Below are 21,308 nucleotides of genomic sequence, written 5' to 3'. Positions count from 1 at the left end.
TGAGGGGTGAGTCAGGGACAGGGACAAAGCCACCCCTCCTGTCTCAAGGGCCACCTGGGCCATACAGAAGGAGAGGGATCAGCCCATTGAAGTCCCAGCAGCTTGGCTGAGCACTGGAGAACCCATCTCCACTGATGACAAAGGAAGTGGGACCTAGGCCATATCAAGGGGACAAGCTATCCTTCCTAGATTGTCTCCTTCCCTTCCATTTTCTCAGCGAACATTCATTGCCTAGCCCTGTGTTAGACACTGCAGATATAAAGACCAGAAAACAGGGTCCTTGGCTTCAAGAAGCTCCAGATGAAGGGGTTTCCAGTCACGTGAGCAGAGAAGGGACAGGGACTGTAAGAAAACAAAGGGAGTTCCCAATTCAGCCTCTCTCTGTGTGTCAGTAAAATCTCTGCGTGCAGGGAACAGTATGCACAGACGGCCCTATGCGGGCAGGAGCATGGGCGTGGGGACGCTGTGCCTTGGAGAATGGCTTGTTTGGGTGTGGGGGAAGTATGCTCCAGGGAACAATGAGCTCTCAGGAGGGACAAGGGGATCTGAGGACAAGAGCAGCAGGGCCATCTGGACCCTGGGGAGGGGGCTCTTGTGTGTGCGCACAGTGAGGAGCCCCCAGCCTCTGAAGCAGGTGAAGGCAGGCAGACAGGCAGTTCAGCCATATTCTTTCCTGAGTCCTGTGCTGGTGCCTTGGGGCTGGGCCCAGGATGGCTGAAATGTCAGGGCCAAGGGCCAGTCCAGGTCTGGCCTGGGGAGAGGCCTAGGGGTGGGGTGGGGTATGGCCCGGGGGCCCGGGGTGTCTCTTTGAGAAAGGCCTGAATATAGCCTCCTCTCCAGGAACAGCAAGGTGGGGAAGGAGGAGCAGGCAGCTCCTTCCTTTTTGATGTGGTCTAGGCGACCTGAAAGCAGAGTCCGGAACTCATAACTTCCTCCAACAAGAGGCCTTTCTATTCTCTGCTGAGGTCATCAGGGGCCTCCTCCCATTGGATCTGCCCCCCACAGGCCTTCTGTGGATTCTGGGTCATGTTAGGACCAGGGAAGCTCAGCGGTCTTTGTTTTGGAAAAGGTCCAGGCTGTTCAGGATGGAACAAGAGGCTCTTGTGCTCTGGAAGGGTCAGCGACCAGCCAGGCCCTGACTGGGAGCTTGGCTAGAGTACTGTGCGCTCCCCTCAGGAAAGGGCCAGGGTGGGGCTCTTCTCTCTCAGGGTTTATTCCAGCCTTGGCCCCGGGGTGGGGAGACACCAGGAGTTGGGAAGGCCAGGTCCTACACAATCAACTTCCCAGCCTGAGGGACAGGTGTGGGCTCCCTAGGGCACCTGGGACTGTTCTCAGGGGGCAGGTCTAGGCTGCAGTGTGGGCAGAAGGTGGGCAGGGGAGCTTGTTGCTCCAGAATTAGTGGATGGCCTCACCCACACCCCAGGGCAGGGAGAGCCAGCTCCAGAAGACCAGAGAGGTCAGTGGGCCAAGAACTCAGAGTTCTAAACCCTCATTGACTACTTTTTTTTTTTATTAACTTTTATTGAGCTTCAAGTGAACGTTTACAAATCAAGTCAGATTGTCACATATAAGTTTATATACACCTTACTCCATTCTCCCACTTGCTCTCCCCCTAATGAGTCAGCCCTTCCAGTCTCTCCTTTCGTGACAATTTTGCCAGCTTCCAACTCTCTCTATCCTCCCATCCCCCCTCCAGACAGGAGATGCCAACACAGTCTCAAGTGCTCACTGACTACTTTTAACAGACTGGAAGTCACTTAATTTGGGAAGTGGGCGCAGTCTCGACCTCTAGGGAGGTCAAAGTGAGTTGGTCTTGAGCATTGTTGGCTGCCATGATGGCAGGGCCAAGGGCTCTGGGGTGGTTCACGGTGGCATTCTGGGACATACATCAGCCACCTGGGAGAAAAATGGCCCTAGCCAGGCACTTGCAGTCTGAAAACCCATTGTTCCTTGCTGGGTCTGCAATGTCCCCAGAAGCTCCTAGCCTTGTGGTAAGTATAGCTCTCTCCCTGGTGTCCATCATTTCTGAGTGGGTGGAGCTCTGCACCCTGACTCCCTGGGAGAAGGCAGTGTAGGGGATGGAATGAGTTGGTGTTTTGGAGTCAGCTGGCCCTAAGCCAGAATGCCAGCTCTGCCCCTTCCCACGACCTTGGGTAGGTTACTTAACCTCCTGTGTGTGTGCCCCATTTGCCTCATCTGTAAAATGGGGACAATGGTAGAAACTTGCAGTGTTGTTGGTAAGAAGAGCTCAAGTCTTTAGGAGTCTAGCACAGTGCCACAGGAGGCACTCCACCAATCATAGTTCCTACTTCTTATCCCCCCCTTCCAGGGACAGTGTGAGAGCCGAGCAAGAGCAGAAGGGGGCAAGGGGTGGGGATCCAGGGAGTCAGGGAGAGTCAGTGCAGGGGTGGGGAAGGACAGCCTTGGCCAGCACCTGAGGGCGGGCCTGGCTTACCATCTGCGTGATCTCCTCCAACGTGATCTGGTTGTCGCCCGGGTCCTCCTGGGTCAGAGTCCTGGGGATGGGAAGACACAATGAGTCTGTACTTGTACCTTACCTATCCAGCAGCCCCCTGCCCAGCCAGACTGAACACTTTGCACGTCTCCCCCATGCACCCGAAGCTCTCTCGCCTCTCTGTCTTCGCTCATGCTACTCCCTTTGCCTCTTTCTTCTTCATAGACTTCTTCCTGATGGCCCACTCTTCAGGACTCAGCTCACTGACCCTCTTGGCTGGGTGAGGCCTCCGCCTGGGGCTCCCTTAGCTCCTGGGCCTCCTGCCATCTCAGCTCCCTGGTCTCACCCTGTTGGACCTGCTATGTATGTGCCTGGCCCCTGGTAGACCTGGGCAGGGAGCCCTGGAAGACAGGACTCTGTCTGCCCAGCCCTGTAGCCCTATCCCAGCAGGCCACCCTGGCCCCGGGGGCCGGGGGCCTCACTTACCTGATGATGTTGGCTGCAGCCTTGCGTTCCTGGGTCAGGAGCTCCGGGTCGTGCATGACCTCCTCCAGGAAGCTGATCACCTTGCATTTGAGCTCATCATTGGTCTCAAAGTCCTGCAGAAGATGTGTCGGGTGGCTTTGGCTACTATTCTCAAGCTACCCGAGAGTGGTCCTGGCCAGGCCAGGGAGGAGGCTGCAGTTTCTATCTCTGCCCACGCAGCTGCCCTGCCCCACTTTCCTTTTTGCTGGTGGCATGGTAGGGAACAAGTGGGGCCTAGGGGCTCTTAGGTAAAAGGTGCCAGGACAAGACCAAGGACCAGCCTTCAGCCGGCTGCACCGCTTGGCCAGGGCCCTGGGAGGTACACACCTACCCTGTACCTTGCTGCAGACAGAGGTACAGAGACGCCCCACCCCTCTCGTCCCCTTGAATGTCCTTGGTCCCTCCGAGGGGATCTGCTCAGGCCCTTCCAAGAATATAGAGGCAGCACACTTGGGCTCCCTCCCACCTGCCACCCTACTGGTGACCGTCTGTCTCATTCTGCTCTCAGAGGGCACCTGGTTTTTGGGCCAGTGCCTGTTGCCCTCCACACCCCTGCCCAGGGAGGGTTCCACCCACCTGTGAGTGCTTGGAGACCCAGTGACGGAGCACATTCAGGACACGGTTGGTGGCTGCTCTGCGGATCACAAACTCCTTGTCTCCGTTCCTCTGGTCTGGGGGAAACCCTGGCAGCATGCATGGCAAAAGGGAGAGGGGACACGAGGGACAGAAACAGATCTTGGCATTCACATTCCAGATTGGGTGAAGCTGGGGCTGCTCCTCATGACTGCTGGGGGAGGGCTGTGGGCAGGAGGCCATAAAATATCTAATGATGGGCCCAGGTGCTGGCCAATATGCCTTCTCAGTAGATACAGTCCATAAATACCCCATCTCCACCAGGCCTCCCCATGTACTCAGGGGCTGCTGGAAGATTGAGGCAGCCTCCCCAGGCAGGGCCACATGGCCCTCCCCAGTGACCAGTCTCTCAAGTGGGAGGTGGGAAGGACTAGTTCTTCCTGAGGGATGGGGTAACAGATGTTCTCAAGGGCAATGGGCTTTGAAGCATGAGTAGATGTTTGCCAAGCAGAAGAGGGGAATGGGTGGAAAGGAACTCCAGGCAGATGGGGCAGCACTGGGAAAGGCTGTGGGGTGAGGCAGGGCAATTGGTTTAAACTGGCTGGAGGCTAGGGTAGGTTTGGATGGACTGTAGGGGGATGGTGGATGGAGGTAAGGCCCCCTCCCTGGGCATGCAAGGCCGAGCAGTCTGGATTTTGTCTGGTTAGTGATGGCAGCTGAGAGTGGGGGTGCAGGGTAGGGATGCAGAAGCAGGTCGTGCCCTAGACACCGGTGGTGGGAGACGGCAGCATGACCCAGAGCCTCAATAAGTGGGAGAGGGCTGCCAAAGTCATGATAATGGCATAGGAAGCTTGGCCTCCAGTTAGTAAGGGTAATTAGCTTTCTAACCATGAGTTCCACACCTACCAAAAAAAAAAAAAAAACCAAACCCACTGCAGTTGAGTTGATTCCGACTCAGTGGTCCCATAGGGTTTCCAAGGCTGTAAATCTCTACAAAAGCAAACTGCCACATCTCTTTCCTGCAGAGCTGCTAGGTGGTTTCAAGCTGCCAACCTTTTGGTTGGCAGTCAATTGCTTTAACAACTATGCTACCAGAGCTCCTTTCCACACTTACAGGGGGATGACTCCCTAGGGCTGTGGCTGTGCTCCTGCCAGTAGTGACAACCCCTGGCATGGGCCTCACAGAGTGGGGCTGCCTGGGGGAGGGCCCCATGGATGTAGACCACCCCCCAACGTACCTGTGCTCGCTAAGGACATCCTCCGATACTTCTCCTTGTTTGGGGTGCCCTCGTTGGCTCCTGCCGTTGCTATGGCAAAGGCAGAAGCGGCAGATAGGGCACTGCGGTTACTGTCCAGTTCTCGACAGGAAGTCATGACAACTCCATTATTATAGGAAAAGAGTGGGAACTCTGTGGAGAGGATGGAGCCAACCCTTAGCCTTTGCTGGTCCCAGCATATGACGGGCTCATCAGCACGGTGTGAACACTGCACTCAGAGTCTGCTCACCTGGGGTGAAACTCTAATCCCTGCCCCCTGACTAGCTGTGTGTTCTGAGCCTCCGTAATCTCTTCTGGATAATGGGAATGTTAATACCTATTTCAAAAGGTTGCTGTAAAGATTAAAGGAGATAACATAGATCAAAGTACTTTGTATTGGGTGAAAAGTTATATAGATGCCATAGACTACTACTGCTATTAATAATTATTATTATTATTTTATAGTGATAAGAGTAGTAGAATCTGATTCCAGACATACTTCATCTTATAAATCTCTGGAAAGCAATCTACACTCAGTTAGGATGAAGTAGCATTACTTATGCTGTGAGGAGCAAACGGTTTATCCTTTGATTTTTTTTTTTAAATAATTTTTATTGTGCTTTAAGTGAAAGTTTACAAATCAAGTCAGTCTCTCACACAAAAACCCATATACACCTTGCAACACTCTCCCAATTACTCTCCCCCTAATGAGACAGCCTGCTCTCTCCCTCCACTCTCTCTTTTTGTGTCCTTTTCACCAGCTTCTAACCCCCTTCACCCTCTCATCTCCCCTCCAGGCAGGAGATGCCAACGTAGTCTCAAGTATCCACCTGATCCAAGAAGCTCACTCCTCACCAGCATCCCTCTCCAACCCATTGTCCAGTCCAATCCATGTCTGAAGCATTCGTTGATTTTTAAAATTATTTTTAAACTAAAAAATTTTTTAATGGTTTATTTTTGAAATCTAAAACTTATTTCTGAAATCTGAGTCTCCACGGAATCTGCTTTTGTGTGGCTAAGGAGCTATAAGGCATGGCTGTAACTTCTCTCTAAAGCTAGGCGACTTGTTACCTACCGGCTTTCCTGTGAAGAAGGCCTGGATAGTTTGGGAGTTTGGGATTCAGACTGCCCCTTGGCCTTGGCTTTGGGAACAGGGGCTCTGAGAAGGCAGCTGCAGGGCGAGGTCCGTGTGCTCTCTCCACCTTGGCTATCTCCCAGCCCTCTGTGTGTGGTGAGGTGCTTTATGGAAACTGGAGACCAAGACGGCTTCTAAGGGCCCTTCAGGATCATGAGTCTGAGAAGTTGGGTGGGCAAGGTCACAAGCTCTCTAGCCTTTTTCTTTATTTGAAAAATGAGATCACATGGTCACTCCACAAGATTGTCAGGATAATTAAAGGACCTGGCACGGAGTCTGACATGAAGCTGGAGTTTAAGAAGCACCTTAGGAACCTGGATCTTCTATGAATGAGATGCTGGGCCTCCCTGCTCACCTGTTTCCGGTGGGTTAGATGCAGTCTTGTCTGAAGATGGGGAATGACTAGGGTGAGTTGAAAAGTAGGGCCTATTTTTTTTTTGTTTTTTACCCAGCCAGCGCTGTGGCACCCACAGGCTCCCCCGGGGTTATGGAATAGCTGTCCTCAGGGCTCACTCATGAAGCCTAAGGGATGACACCCGCTTGGCCTGGCCTGTACTTAACCTGCTGCCCAATCCCAACCTTGATCGTACACATCCTCCTGGAATCTGTTTATAGCTTTGGGCTGGTGAATTGTACCTGAAGAATTTTTGCTTTTGACTGATTTTGGTGTTGTTGGAGATTTAGTGGGTGATGTCTCAGTATCACCATCGTCACTCTGGTTTTGATCAATATCGGACTCTTCTCTCACGGAGACTTCTGAGCCTGGGCAAAAAGAAGGAAATAATTTTATTTTTCTCAACTACTCATTGATCTTGAAATTTGTATCTATAATTTATTGAAGCAAACCAGATTAAGTTTGGGATATGCCCACTGAACAAAGTATCACAGCTTTATTTGTCATAGAACTTACCAGAACTTTTCCCATGCTACTGTGTACTGTAAATCGCCAAGACAGGGTTTTGCTCTACCACAAACAAACAAACCTGTTGCCTTCCGGTCAATTCCAACTCACAGTGACCATGCAGAACAGAACAGAACTACCCCATAGGGTTTCCAAGGCTGTAATGTTTTTACAGAAGCAGACTGCCACATCTTTCTCCAACAGAGTGACTGGTGGGTTCATACTGCTGACCTTCCAGTTATCAGCCAAGCATTTAACCACTGTGCCACCAGGGCTCCTTCTTGCTCTACCAGCACTCTTCAAATCTTAATGCGCACACCTGGGGAGCTTGTTAGAATGCAGATTCCCTTCAGAGTGCTGGCGTGGGACCTGAGAGTCTGCATTTCTAGCAATCTCCCACGTGATGACCACGTAGCTGGTTCATAGACCACACTTTGAACAGGAAGCTCCTTTTTTTTTTTTTTTTTTTTTTTTGTGAAGTACCTTACTTAGGGTGACCATCTGTCCCTGTTTGCCCAGGACAGTCCTGCTTTATACTTATTCTCCTGTGGCCCTTGTCGTTCTTAAAATTATTCTGGTTTGGGCAATAAATTATCAGTGAACACAAGGGAGACCTTCAGTGAGATGGATTGATACAACAGCCACAACAATGGGCTCAAACACATCAACGATCACGAAGATGGCACAGGACTGGGCAACGTTTCATTCTGCGGCAATAAGCTTGCCATGAGTTGGAGCCGACTCGATGGCGACTAATAACCGTCACCATCACCTTGGGAGACTCAGGGCGTACACACCTGGGGGAAAGCTGATGAATTATATTAAAAGCCCAGCCCTGGCACAGCAAGATCTTGGTCAAAAACTTGTAACCTCTTTGGGCCCCAATTTCCCCAACTACAAGTGGAGTTACACTTGACTCTTCAGAGAACCCCCAAAGCCATGAACTTCTCTAAAAAAACACATAGCCCATATGTATACACACACACACACAGTTAGCAGAGTCCACAGACCTCTGGGTCACCAATCAAGAAGCCCAGAAGAGATTTCTCAGGACTGTCCTGCATTCTGTTTTATAATGTGACAGCTTTGGACCCACTGAAGGGGAATCACTCTAGGTTTATGTAAGATGGATTCTGTCCCTCCACCCACCCCCGTCGGGATCCTTCTCTGCATCTGCAGGGCAGCATCTGGGGCTCTCCGGTGGGCTGTTCCCTTGGTTACCAGCTTTGAGCTGTGCATGTCATCTCTGTAGTATATGGGCCACAGTAAATGTCACTTGATGATAGAGCCTCTTGGGGGCTGTGCCTCTCCCCAGCTGTGCCTGCTGCTGGGAGTGCCCTCTGCCTCCTCTCTTCTCGTCCCAGAGGAGAGGAATCCTGACCATCTTCAAAGTCTTTTTCAAAGGTCTCCTCCTCAAAGCCTGGGTCTTCTGACCAGCCCCGGGCTATGTATGTGTTTATGTGCGGGCATGTGTGTGCTAACCAAGACAGATGTTGGTGGTACCCTGACTTGATCTAAGATAGAGCCAGACCACCTACCCAAACAAATGCCCTTCTAGAATGGTCAGGAGAGGCTCTGCTCCAGCGTCATCTCCAGCTTCTCCCCCGATACCAAATGTCCCAGGAATGCTGAGCTTCAAGCTGTTCCCTGAATATACAATGTTTTGCCTCGCTCCTCAGTCTTGCACAGTCTGTTCCCTCTGTCTAGAATGTTCTCCCTTCCTCCTGGGGAAAATCTAGATCCAATGCATCCTCTAGGAACCGTTCTCTGACTGCCCTGATGGCGGCCCCACTCCACCCTCTGTGCCCCTTAAGACCCCTCTAATATAACACGTATCAGGTGTCCAGGTTTTCGTGTCTGGTCTGGCTTTTCACCAGACTGTGAATCCTGGAGGGCAGGAACCAGGTCTGTTACCTGTTTCTCTCTGGGGTCCTGACTTGGGGCCAGCCCAGAGTGGGAGGCCAGACAAGTCCACTGCATAAGTGGGTGAGAACAAGGATGCAGAAGGAAGCTGTAGTTAGGGCAGCAGGCGCTGACACTCATCTTGAGTGTGCACATGCCCTGCAACTTTCTGCCTGCCTCGCCCTGGCAGCCTGGGCTCCCACACACCACCGCTTTGCCCTGCCCAGGCTCTGCACTGCCTCTCTGATCTGGCTGGGACCCTGAAGCCTTTCCCCTCCTGTCCCACGGGAGCTCCAAGGAGCAGGCCAAAGGCCTAGCTGGGCTGGGCTGGGCTGAGCCTCCGTGGTCCCTGAACCAAGTAGCGGCTCAGCCCAGACAGCCACTCACTTTGCTTGCTGAGAGCTGAGGGGTCTTCGGTCTTCTCAGTGGTTGTATCACTCTCATCTGGAATCTTGTTGGCGAAGCTGCTGGACACGTAGAGCTTGCTGGTGTCCAGTGTGGCCTTGCTGAAAGGCGACATGGCTGAGTACACGCTGGTGTAGCCGTTGGAGTTGCAGCTGAGCGCGGCCAGGTCCAGGGCCTTGCCTCCGGTGATGATGGGGATGTTTAGGGACAGCTTTCGCCGGCGGCTTGGGGACGACGTCTTGGTGATGGACAGTGGTGGCGGCGAGGAGAACTTGCGGGTGGCGCGTGGGGACTTGGGGGGGTCACCATACAGAAGCTTGTTGTTCTGGCCGCTGGCAAACAAGAGCTCCAGAGACCTGGAGAGCAGGGGATGGAAATAAATGGTCAGGGGAGGCCTGATGACACTCCGGCCTGGGGGACCCACCTCTGACGGGGCTCAGGGTGGCACCAGTGGCTCCCTCATTCTCACCATCCCTGAAGCCCGTGCTGACCCTCTGAGCAGGCCAAAGTGTCCATGGGATTAAATGACTTATGGCCAGTTGTCCATAAACACAAGTGGCCTGCTTTGATGGTCTGGGCAGGGGACATGGGGCTTTCTTGGTGGAGGTGGGTCTGTCTGATGCTCCCTCCTCTGCCTCCCATCTGGCCAGCAGCAGCGTCTGACCTGAGGCTAAGGGTCCCCCATGACCTCCAGGCTTCTGTGAAGCCTCCTTTCACCCCACACAAGGGGCTGTTCTCACCACCATGCTCTGACCTCATCCTTACAGAGGTCCTGAGGGATGATTTCTGGATTAGGAAACTGAGGGTCAGAGACAGGAAATGACTCATGTGTAGTCATATCTCTGGACTCTAAACCCAGTGTCTTTTCCACTTGGGTGTACAGTGGGGGAGGGGGGCTGAAACTGGGACCTCCTAGCCCCCTGGTCATGTTCCCACCATCCTCACAACAGGGACCACAGCCCAGGGCCAGGCTGGAAACAGGTGATAGTACTTAATAATTAAAGCAACAGCTAAAATGCATTGAACATGCTGGTTCTACGTCACCCACGGGACAGACCTTCTCTCTTTTAATCCTCACTAACCTGTTGCTGTCGAGTTGATCCCGACTCACAGCGACCCTACAGGACAGAGTAGAACTGCCCCATAGGATTTCCAAGGAACGGCTGGTGGATTTGAACTGCTAACCTTTTGGTTAACAGCTGTAGCTTTCAACCACTGTGCCACCAGGGCTCCATTGCCCCAGAAGGTAGGTATTATTACCCCATTTCACAGATAGGAAGGAACTCTGGCGGTGCAGTGGTTAAGCGCTCGGGTGCTAACAGAAAGGTCAGCAGTTTGAACCCATCAGCCATTCTGCAGGAGAAAGATGTGGAAGTCTGCTTCCTTAAAGATTTACAGCCTTGGAAACCCTACGGGGCAGTTCTACTCTGTCCTCTAGGGTCGCTATGAGTCCGCATTTGGTTTGGTTTGGAATCTTTACAGAAGCAGACTGCCGCATCTTTCCCCTGCAGAGTGGCCGATGGGTTCGAGCTGCCAATCTTTCAGTTAGCAGCTGAACGCTTTAACTACTGCACCACCAGGGCTCCTTCTGTAAAAATTACAGGAGGCCTGGCCTGAGGCTGCCGGTGGACAGTGAGCACCAGTGGGGGCAGAGTGAGGGAGAGGGAAGCAGATGGGGAGGGTATTCTAGGAAGGGACGCTTAGAGCCCTCATGCCTCAGGCTTCCTGGCCCCTTCCCATGTCCAGGGCTCCATCTGAACACAGCCTTGACCTCATGGTGGCACTGGGGAGACAGTGTGATTCAGGAGCTTTGCCCCAGATAGCCCCAGAGCTGAGGCTCCGGCCCCAAGTCTTGTCTGGAAGAAACATTCAGTAGAGGGCTCTGGGGCCCTGAGGGTTGGGATGGGGTTCCTGGGTGATGCAAATGGTTAACACTCTTTGCTGCTAACTGAAAGGTTGGAGGTTTGAGTCCACCCAGAGGTGCCCTGGAGAAAGGCCTATTCCCAAGAAATCAGCCATTGAAATCCATCTTCTCTGACACCTGTGAGGTCTCCACAAGTCAGAGTCGACCCGATGGCAACTGGAAGAGAGTTGGGGTGTCCATAACTGCAGTCCAGACAGGTGGTCTCTGAGGAAAAGAAAGCACATGTGGCCTGCCCCATTACTGACTGGGTCCATCTGGCTCAGCCAGGTCCCTGAACCTGACCTACTGCTGTGTGGCCTTGGGCAAGTCCTCCACTGCTCTGTGCCTCAAGTCCCCCCTCTGTTAAATGAGGACTAATAACTGCTTTCCTTACGCATCTCAAACCAGGCTGCAGGCAGGGTCTTGCTTGATTTGACACAGACTCCCCCAGGGCCTAACTCGGGGCCAGGCCCCATGGGATAAGATGGGGGAGAGTGTTCTTTGTTAAATCAGGTCACTGGGTGCTCAGGAATTAGACTGGTGATTTACCAGACAGCAAAGTTCTATTCCTTGGACGATCTGAGGCTGGGCCCTTTGGGCTGACCTCAGCCTTATTCAGGCTCCTCACTGACCGGTGCTGTGCCTGCCCCTGTAATTCTCACACCATAGGGACCCTCGGTTCGCAGAGACCCAGCAGTCTCCTCGAGGGTTTGCCAGGGCTGGGAGTGGGCAGTTGTACACTGGTTGGAGCAGGAAAGTGAGGACAACAGGAGGGCTGCAGCGTGGGCTTACTGAGATCTGGCCCTGGATTCAAGGCCCTTCTTAGCCACAGATTTGCCAGGTGCCCTGGGGCAAGTCTCTTTGACCTTCTGGGCCCCAGTTGGCCTAATGGCAGGGCTGAGTTGAACAGTGATGATGTGGGTAGGAAAGATGGCCAGAAAGCCAAGACTAAGGTGGCTCCCCAGCCTCCCTTTGTTTTACCACCCCAAGTACACCAAAAAGGGCCACTTCCTTTCTCGGCAGAGCAGGAATGTGGTTTAAGCAGAGCAAGGATAAGGTTTTCTCTTTCTTTTTCAAATGGGAAAGATGGGTGTTATGGATTGAATTATGTCCCCCCAAAATATGTGCTGGAGTCCTAACCCCTACACCTGTGGATGTAAATCTCTATTTGGAAATAGGGTATTCTTTATTATGTTAAGGAGGCCAAATCAGTACAGGGTGGGTCCTATACCTAATCACTTCTGAGTTATAAGAAGCAGCAGAGACACACAGACAAGGGAGCACAAACATGAGAAGATAGATGTCACATGAAGACTGCCAAGGAACCGAGAAACGTAGGAGACAAGGATCTTCCCTCAGAGGTGACAGAGAGCCTTCCCCTAGAGTTGGTGCCCTGAATTCAGACTTTGTAGCCTCCAGAACTGTGAGAAAATAAATTTCCGTTATTTAAACAACCCACGTGTGGCATTTGTGTTACGGCAGCGCTAGGACATAAGACAGTGGGGAAGCACTGCCCTTTGCAGGAGTGGGGGCTCTATGCTTCAGTGAGTGGACTGAGGAGACAGCAGGGAGGAGAGAACAAAGTGTGCTCCCCCAAACCCAGGGGCAGGGTGGGGTGAGGGTGGAGAAAGCAGTAGCATCAGGCCGGTCAGCCTGCCCTGGCCTCTTTGCAGAGCATGTGTGTGTGTGTGTGTGTGTGTGTGTGTGTGTGTGTGTATGTAGCGGGGGGGGGTCCACATCACTGCAGCTCACATTCAGCTTATCCTCCAGGGGCCTCCCAGGCCACCCCCGGCTGCAAAGCTCAGTTTTCCCCCCTGGCCTGGAAGCTCTGTGGATCCAGGGAGAGGCGGACACTGTGGGCTCCAGCTGTGAGGCCAGCCCACCTGGCAGGGATGGCGCTGATGGGCTTTTTGTAGATGGTGATGAGCTTGTCCAGGACCACGACGGCCGTGGTGAAGACGCGGTAGGAGTGCAGGAAGGTGTTGAGGAAGTCGATGCTCAGGAAGCGCAGGTCTGTCAGCCTCTCCAGCAGCCGCTCCACGCTGGCGTACCGGATCTGCAGCACTTTGCAGGAGTTCATGGTTTTGCTGAAGCGAATGTCAACGTCATCACAATATAAGGAGGCGTCGGACCTGAGGAGGGAGGAAGGAGGAAAAGGTGAGCGGGGTCTGAAGCTGTCTGAGCCCACAGCTGTCCCCTGGCCAGGTGGCAAGTTCCCTGAGGGCTGGGGCCATGGCCACTTGGCACTGTCTTCCCCAGGCACAATAGCCAAGATGGTTGGCTGAAGGCTAGTTATCTTCTTAAGGGAACGAGGAAAGCTTAGAAGGATGGCATTGATGAAAGGGCTGCAACTTCTTTTTTCCAACAATGTCCTAAAAATCTTACACTCTAAAACTCCTAGAAATACTGGATAAAATATGTTGTTGTGTACCGTTGAGTTTATTCTAACTCATAGTGATCCTACAGGACACAGTAGAACTGCCCTATAGGGTTTCCAAGTCTGAAATCTTTATGGGAGCAGATCGCCAGGTCTTTTCTCCTATGGAGCCGCTGGTGTGTTCGAACCTCTGACCTTTCGGTTAGCAGCTGAGCATTTAACCACTGCGCCACCAGCCTCCTTAGATAAACTACAACAAACTTTTTTTTTTTAACATATTGCTGAGCTCACAAGGTATAAGGAAATCTGTTCGCACAAATGTTCAAATGTTCAAAGCAGAATTACTCACAATAGCCCAAAAGTGGAAATAACCTAAACGTACATCAACTGAAGAACAAAAAGAAAAAAAGTGGTCTATCCACATAATGGAATGTTACTTGGTCATAAAAAAGAATGGAGTGTTCATACATGCTGTGCTACGGGTGAACATGGAAAACACGGCAGGAACCAGCCACAAAGGGCCACACATAGTATGACGTCACTTAGATGAAATGTCCAGAAGAGGCAAACCTTTAGACACAGGAAGTAGACTCGTGGTTGTCAGGAGATGGGGGCAGGAAGGAATGAGGTTTCTCTTTGGGGTGATAAAAATGTTCTGGAATTATATAGCGATGCTGTGTCTGTAGGTCCCCAGAGCACGCACTTGAAGTAGCAAAGAGGCTGTGGGCTTGGTGGGACCTAGTGAGCACCAGGTGGGTGTCTGCAGCCTCAGAACTCAGAGGTTCCAATGGAGGCCATGAAGCTGCAGTGACCAGGGTTGGAGCAGGAGGAGGGTGAGGGTGAGGGGGCTGGAAGGGCAGATCCCTGGAGGAGAATTGTGCCTGTGCTGGGTGAGGAGGCTGGGTTACAGTGGGTTGGGAGGGTGGTGTCCAGCAGGGTGCCTTCCCCTTAACCTCTGGGGTTGCGGCACTCAAACAAGTACAGTGGCCCTGGAGCCTGCACTTTTGACTTTTCTGTGATTTTGAAGTGTTCTATATATTCATTTTGTAATTAGGAAAAGAAAAACAGTTACTTAAAAAAAAAGTACATAAAATTTCATTCATAATGCTATATATTTTTTTTTTATTGCAATAATTCACATGCTCAAACTACAATAAAACTAAGGCAAAGCCATCATCCAAACAGACACTAACAATTCCAAACAAACAAACAAACAAACAAAGCAAGCAAGTAAACAAACCCCCAAAGATGAAATCTAGCATCTTTTTGAGCCCAGTGGCACCTGTCGTAGTGTCCTGGCTGTCAGCGTGTGGGCTGGCCAAGACCGGTTACAGGCACTTACTTGATCATCTGTGGCACGGTGACCTTGGAATTTTCTTCAAAGGCGTTCATCATGAGCCCATTGCACCGGATGTTGTCCACACACTGGAATCAGAGAGCAGAGCCCCCGTGTCAGAGCCTCAGTTTTCATTCCAGGACCCACACCCTCCCAGGAGCTCTGCGGTGTGAACGGTTCCCGAGTCCCAGCCCGGCACAGTGACCTCATGCCCTGCCGAATGCGTGCTCCAGGCAACAGCAGGGTCAATGCAGAGCTTTGGCCGGAAGTCAAGGCCCAGCTGGGTGACCTTGGGGGATTTACTTGATTTCCTTGAGCCTTTTTTTTTTTTTAGTTTCCCTATCTGCAAAATAATGCCTCCTATTTTTTTACCTCATAGGGTTGTTTGCAAAATGGATGTGTCTGTCATTGACCACTCTGTTGCTGACCTTGGAGGTATAGCGAAGGATAGGGTCAGAGCCACAGTGAGTAAAGAGGCCCCCAATTGTGCCCTCTCTCCTGGGAGGCGGGCCTAGCAGGGCCTTCGTCCCTCCTGCATGCGAGCGCTGCCCTGTACGCTCTGCCAATGCTCTGTCTGGCTCTGTAGACAGAGTCACATATTAAAAACTCACGTGTGTGGGGGCCCCCTGGGGGAGGCCAGGCTGCTGCCGGAGGGGAACAGATGATAGTACATTTTATTCATCCCTTGAAAAAACTCAGTCTGAGGTTCGTTTTGAATAAAACAAAAATAAAAGCTACATCCTTGGTGGCGTGGGGGAGCGATAGAGACTGTCTTCCCCCCCCCCGTCACCCCCTCCCCTGAGCCCGTATAGTTCCACCACAAGAGGGTTTCTCATGGGTGGGGGTGGAGTAGTTGGGGGGAGTGGGGAGGTGGGGGCCTCTGTGGCACATGGCAGGGCCTTCTGGTGTTAAGAATGTGTGTGGGGCCGAAGACACTGGGAAGTGGCAGCTGAGAGGCTGGCACAGTGGGTGGTAGATGCTCCTGGGCCTGCTTTCTGGTCAAGGCCAGGCCCCCAAGAAAGTTCCTGAAGATGCCTTGAGGAACCAGAGTCTGCCCGTTTCATTTCCCAGTCTAAATTCTCCAACCCACAACGTGTAGGCTCTTTAGCTCTGGTTCTATTAGCAACTCTGGAAAGAAAGAGACTTGGGCGGGACGGGGGGGCCAGTCAGAGCTTTGTGGAGGCAACAGGGGTCCTGGGGAAAGTGGTCACTGCCACTCCCCAGGGGGAGAGGATGGAAGACCCAACACTCAGTGGCATCAGGAGGCCGGGGCCTGCGGGTACCCTCCGGGTGGTAGCCCTGGTATCTTGCCGGCTACAGCTCATATGGGCTGTGAATGGGCCCAGTGACCACATGGGGGGCCCACCTTACTCCAGGGCACGGTGGGCTTCCGAAGACATGCACTGAGGCTCAGAAAGAGCAGACACGTGCTGCACGTGGCCTCGCCCTGCCTGACTCTTCTGGGACTGAGATGGGTAGGCAGGCCAGAAGGGTGGTGGGGAGCAGGCAGGCGGGGAAGGCTGGAAGTGGGGCATGAAAACAGGAGGGCGGGAGGGAGGAGGCAAGCCTTCCTTAAGTACAACGAAGACTCAGCCCTTACAGCTTTGTATGACACCAAAACCCAAACCCAAACCCACTGTCATAGAATCGATTCCGACTCATGGTGACTCCATGTGTTAGAGTAGAATGGCTCCATAGGGTTTTCTTGGGTGTAATCTTTATAGAAATAGATCACCAGGCTTTTCTTCCACAGCACGCTGGGTGGGTCTGAACTGTCAGCCTTTAGATTAGTAGTCCAGCGAGAATCATCTGCACCACCCGGGGACCTTTTTCCTATGGCACAAACTGCCTGAATGGTGGGGTAAAATGCTAGTCTAGCATTCTTCCTTCTCCCACCATCCACTGAGCTAACTTGCTCGTCCCACTCGGTGGTGGGGAGACCACAGGTAGACTGGCTTTTCAGGTGCTGGAGTGGGGCTGCCCCTGATTCATAACAGGCCCACATTGGGCTCAGAGAGAGGCCCAACCTGGAGCCCAAGCCTGGGAGCCACCCACAGCCTCTTTCTGGAGTCAGATCTCTGCCTATCACCCCACATGCTCACAGGCCTCTGGGTCTGCTCATCAGCACCCAGGAGGGCTGCCCTTCCTGTTAATTCTTCAGACAGGGTGACTGACCCTAATGCTCCCCCCACCCCTTCTCTCAAAGGCAGAGGGTAAATCTTCCTTCTGCACAGGTGACCTTCAGCTTGGTCTCAGGAACCTGCCCTGCCTCACTGGAGAAGATGCCCTGCTTTGGGGGTCGTTCCTCTCCCTCTACAACCTCCATCTCTAATATCCTCAGGTAGTAGTTTCTCAAACTTTTCCGTGCACACCAATGACCTGGGGCAGGTATTGAGAATGCAGATTCCTGGGCCTCAAACCAGAGATTTGGACCCAGTAGGTCTGGGGGGAAGCCCAGGAATCTGGATTTTTTAAAACACCTTGCCGGGTGATTCAGATACAAGAGGTCCCCAGACCCCACTTTGAGAATGGCCCTGGGATGCAAATGGGATGGGTGGCTGAGCTCAGCCTCAGGTGTATGTAGCTGGAGGGCACTTTTATCTTCTCCATTAGCACAATGCAGTTGCCTCCCTGTTCCCAACCAGGTTAGCCATGAAGGGACTGCCTGCTTTCAGGAACAGGTGACGCTGCTCACCTGGCTGATGTCGCTGGTCCACGCTGCCTTCTCCTGTCTGGATGAGGCCACAAGGATGACCGTGAAGGGAGGCGAGTCCTTTGGCTCCACCCCAATCTTAAAGTCCAAGTGGTCTATATCTTGGCCGGATCCTTTGGCTTCCAGTTGCAAAACATGAAATTAGCAAAGTGAGTGTGGGGCCCTTTTTCGAGTTGGAATATATTTGAAGGATAGCCTGCCTTACTGGTGGAATTTCTGCATTGGGAAGTACCAGGCTACTTGCTATTTTCAGAACCTTTTTTTTTTTTTATTTTTAACTAGGGTAGAGAATCCCAATTTCAAAGATGGAAAGACTAAGACCTGGAGTACAGAAGGAGCTTCAACCACTCGGGGACAGCGCTGGATCCGGACAGGGGAGAAACCCCAAATAATCTGGAATCTGCCTTCTGCTCTCATTTCACCAGTGGGGAACTGAGGTTATGAGAGAGGGGAGCAGAGCCCAGCTGTAGCTGTGGCTGAACAGCGAATGCCTCTGTGTGTGAGTGTGTGTGTATTGGGGCTGCCAGCCCCCACCTCTAGCAAACCCTAAGCCCAGCCATGCTGAGACTGTGATGCTGAGTGGATCAGATACACCCGCTTCCTCAGGAGCCCCCAGTTTGGGGAAGGGCACAGACAGGAGTCCTGCTGGTATACCAACCCCAGGCCTAGCACAGGGCACACCGAGGGCACTCTCTGAGGGGAGTCAGTGAATAAGGGAGACAGAAAAGACTTTGGCTCAGTCAAAAGGTGGTAGTGATCCCACCCCCTAACCTAGAATAATGACCCCATTCCCCAACTCTGATGACAGGGGAGAAAAACCCAAAGCACCAGGCTCGGACATCCCCTGCCTCCCCTCTGGTTTGTTGAGGCCATGCTCAGGCACTCTCTCCTCCCTGAAGTCTTGTTCCCCCACCCCGGTGGTCCATCCCCTCTCTAAGGGTCCCAGCCCTGCATGTCCTCTGTCAGTGGCCCATGTGGCCTCAGCATACCCCATCCTTTCCCATGGAGGGTAGGGATGTGGCTGAGCACCTCTTAAGTGTCCACCACGTGACCCAGCTCAGGGCCAGATTCTGAGTCTGCCCACTGAGTCCTTGAGTGTGGAAATGAGGGGTGCTCTCTGAGATCCCATGTCTACTCACCCTAATGATGCCAACTGCTACAGGGGCCTGAGGAGCTTGAAAAGAACCAAGAAGGCTGATCGAGGCTATCACCTGTTGAGCCAGGGAGCTCTTTCTCTAAAGACCCAGACCCCGGGTTCTCCATGTGTTCAGGAGTGGGCTACCATATTGCAGCATCTCCCAACAAAAAAACAATACCTGGGCCCACCTTTCGGGTTGTGTGAATGTGCACACACGGAACCTTCACACTTACCTTCCTCCTCCGTGGTTTCTGGGTCCTCCAATAAGGTGCAGTCAATGAGGGATATGACTCCATTCTGAAAAAGAGCAGCGGAGCCACTTTGAGTCAAGGGGGTAAGGCGATATGTAGGAGCCCCAAAATGCTAGGCTGCAAGAGCCTTTGGAGAGCACTCATGTATATACACATATGTACATGCATATTACATGCCAGGTGTGTGTGGGTATTTTGTTTTTTAAGTTGAAGGGCTTCATCTGCATATAAGAAGCCTGAGAAAGTGGATGAAATGGGAGTGTCTCGGAGAGGCCGTTCCTGAATGAGGGTTGAGGTCGGGCTGTGGGCAGAGAGGTCAGCACCTGCCAGCTTGGCCTCTTCTTGTTCCCACAGCAGCTGCTCTGAAGCATCACCTCGTAGCCCTATGTCTGCAGAAGCTTGAAATCTGCTGTGCTGGGCCAAACACATCATATTATAAATGGGGAAACTGAGACCAATTTCCTGGACATGTCACAGGTATTGTTGTTCTCATTTTACAGATGGAAAAAAGGAGACAGAAAGGTTAAGAGATTTGCTCAAGATCTGACAAGTTAGTGGTGGGGCCCAGAGAGAATCTCAGGGGGCTGATCCCAGCCCAGGGTCAGCTCCTGGTTGGCAGTTATTTGAAATATATGGGCAAACACCTCCCATTCTTGAGTGTTTGAATGTCTCTTGGGTGTGAGATCCCTTGAGGTTGTAACGAGAAGAGTAACTACAACAACGGTGGTTTTAAGATTATGTCCACAAATTGATACTCCTCCCTTCGGCTAATTCCCCTCTTCTTGAGTGTGGGCCAGGCTTACTGATTGCTTTTAATTAAAAGAATAAAGAGGAAGTGATGGAATGCAACTCTGGAGAGTGGGTCACAGAAGGCACTGACGGTACTCCTTGCTCTTTCGCTCTCTCTAACGTCACTCATTTTGGGGGAAGCCAGCTAATGTGTTGTGAGAAGAGCTCTATGAATGAGGAACTGAGGCCTCCAGCCAACAGCCATATGAGCGGGTCATCTTGGAAAAGGATCCTCCAGTCCTAGTCAAGCCTTCAGATGATTGCAACCCAAGCTGACATCTTGATTGCAAACCCATGAGAGACCTGGAGCCAGGAGCACCCAGGTAAGTCACTACTGAATTCCCGACCCACAGAAACCATGAGATAATAAATGTTTCTTAAGTCAGTATACTTTGGAGGTAATTTGTTACACAGCAATAGATAACTAATACAATGACTGATAATAACAGTAGAGACCTGGCCATGTGTCTAATCTATAAATGAAAGTCCTTGGAGGGAAGGCGGCCATTTGGAAGGCAGAGAAGGGCTGGGAGAGCGTAAGACTGGCCCCCCAAATCTGGGGTTCTGCTTCTTGCTTTGCTCTGTGGTGGCCTTGGGGGGGTCTCCAGCCTTTCTGGGTCTTAACCTGCCCGATGATGTCATTAATCACGAAAGCCTCATAGTATTGATATTCTTTAGGTCTTAAAAAAAAATTCCGTTTTGTAGTTTTAAATCTCGCAGATTTGCAGCATACCCCCTTCAGAAAGGACTAAAGGCATTCTATTTCTGATCTGCACACTTAAAGAGGAATGATTTGAATTTATGGTCACTGAAGGATATTTACCAAAGTGATTAGGAACACAGACTCTGGAGCCAGACTACCTGGGTTCAAAGCCCAGCTCTGCCACTTTCTAGCTTCTTCTGCCTCAGTTCCCTTATCTATAAAATGGGAAAAGTAATAGTACTCACCTTGGTGGGTTGTTCTAAGAATTAAAGATACATAAAATATTTGGGATAGTACCTGGCTTTTCCAACCAGTTGCCTTCCATGATATGACCCCATGTATGTCAGAGTAGAACTGTGCTCCACAGGGTTTTCAATGGCCGATTTTTCAGAAGTAGATCACCAGGCTTTTCTTCTGAGGTGCCTCTGGGTGGACTTGAACTGCCAACTTTTTGGTTAGCAGCTGAACGCATTAATCATTTACATCACCCAGGGACCCTGCCTGGCCCACAGTAATCATTATATAGGGGCTTGCTATTATTATTGTTATGATTACAAGTTTATTATTATATAACTAGGAATGACAACGATTATTCCCGTGTATTGAGTACTTATGTACCAGGCACTGGACTAAGGGCTTTGGATGGGCCATCTCACTTAATCCTTATAGTATTCACATGCAGTAGTATTTTCACCCCCATTACGCAGATAAGGAAACTGAGGCTTGGTGAGGTGACATGATTTATCTACTGTCACCCACTGGTAAGTGGCAGTTCTAGACTTTGAGTGGCATCTGATTCCGTGTTCTTCACCAGTATGCTACAAGACTCCTAAAACTTAAAAAGAAAAAAGAAAAAAAAATCCCCAAACAAAATGAACAAACATAGAAACAAATGCTTTCATATTTTCAGAGCAGGAAGTTGCCTTGAAGTCTTCAGTTCAACCTG

The 21,308-nt window shown here is 51.6% G+C and overlaps 1 protein-coding gene across 2 annotated transcripts in view; it reads right to left on the bottom strand.

The window, feature by feature from the left end:
• RASGRF1 (Ras protein specific guanine nucleotide releasing factor 1) overlaps window positions 1-21,308 on the bottom strand; it is a 113,585-nt gene that overhangs the window by 24,953 nt on the left and 67,324 nt on the right. Inside the window, exons 11-21 of one of the 2 annotated variants that reach the window (XM_003413852.4) lie at window positions 18,853-18,916; window positions 17,464-17,600; window positions 14,775-14,857; window positions 12,935-13,229; window positions 11,354-11,358; window positions 9,135-9,508; window positions 6,581-6,706; window positions 4,792-4,962; window positions 3,557-3,663; window positions 2,942-3,054; window positions 2,456-2,516 (exon numbers count right to left, since the gene is read on the bottom strand). In XM_003413852.4, the coding sequence (XP_003413900.2) occupies window positions 2,456-2,516; window positions 2,942-3,054; window positions 3,557-3,663; window positions 4,792-4,962; window positions 6,581-6,706; window positions 9,135-9,508; window positions 11,354-11,358; window positions 12,935-13,229; window positions 14,775-14,857; window positions 17,464-17,600; window positions 18,853-18,916 (1,536 nt within the window). The remainder of the gene's footprint in view (window positions 1-2,455; window positions 2,517-2,941; window positions 3,055-3,556; window positions 3,664-4,791; window positions 4,963-6,580; window positions 6,707-9,134; window positions 9,509-11,353; window positions 11,359-12,934; window positions 13,230-14,774; window positions 14,858-17,463; window positions 17,601-18,852; window positions 18,917-21,308) is intronic. The other variant, XM_003413851.3, reaches the window with a different exon arrangement.

This window comes from Loxodonta africana, chromosome 13, assembly GCF_030014295.1.
Source record: "Loxodonta africana isolate mLoxAfr1 chromosome 13, mLoxAfr1.hap2, whole genome shotgun sequence".
Classification (NCBI taxonomy): Eukaryota; Metazoa; Chordata; class Mammalia; order Proboscidea; family Elephantidae; genus Loxodonta; species Loxodonta africana.
This window is presented reverse-complemented; position numbering and strand designations above follow the sequence as displayed.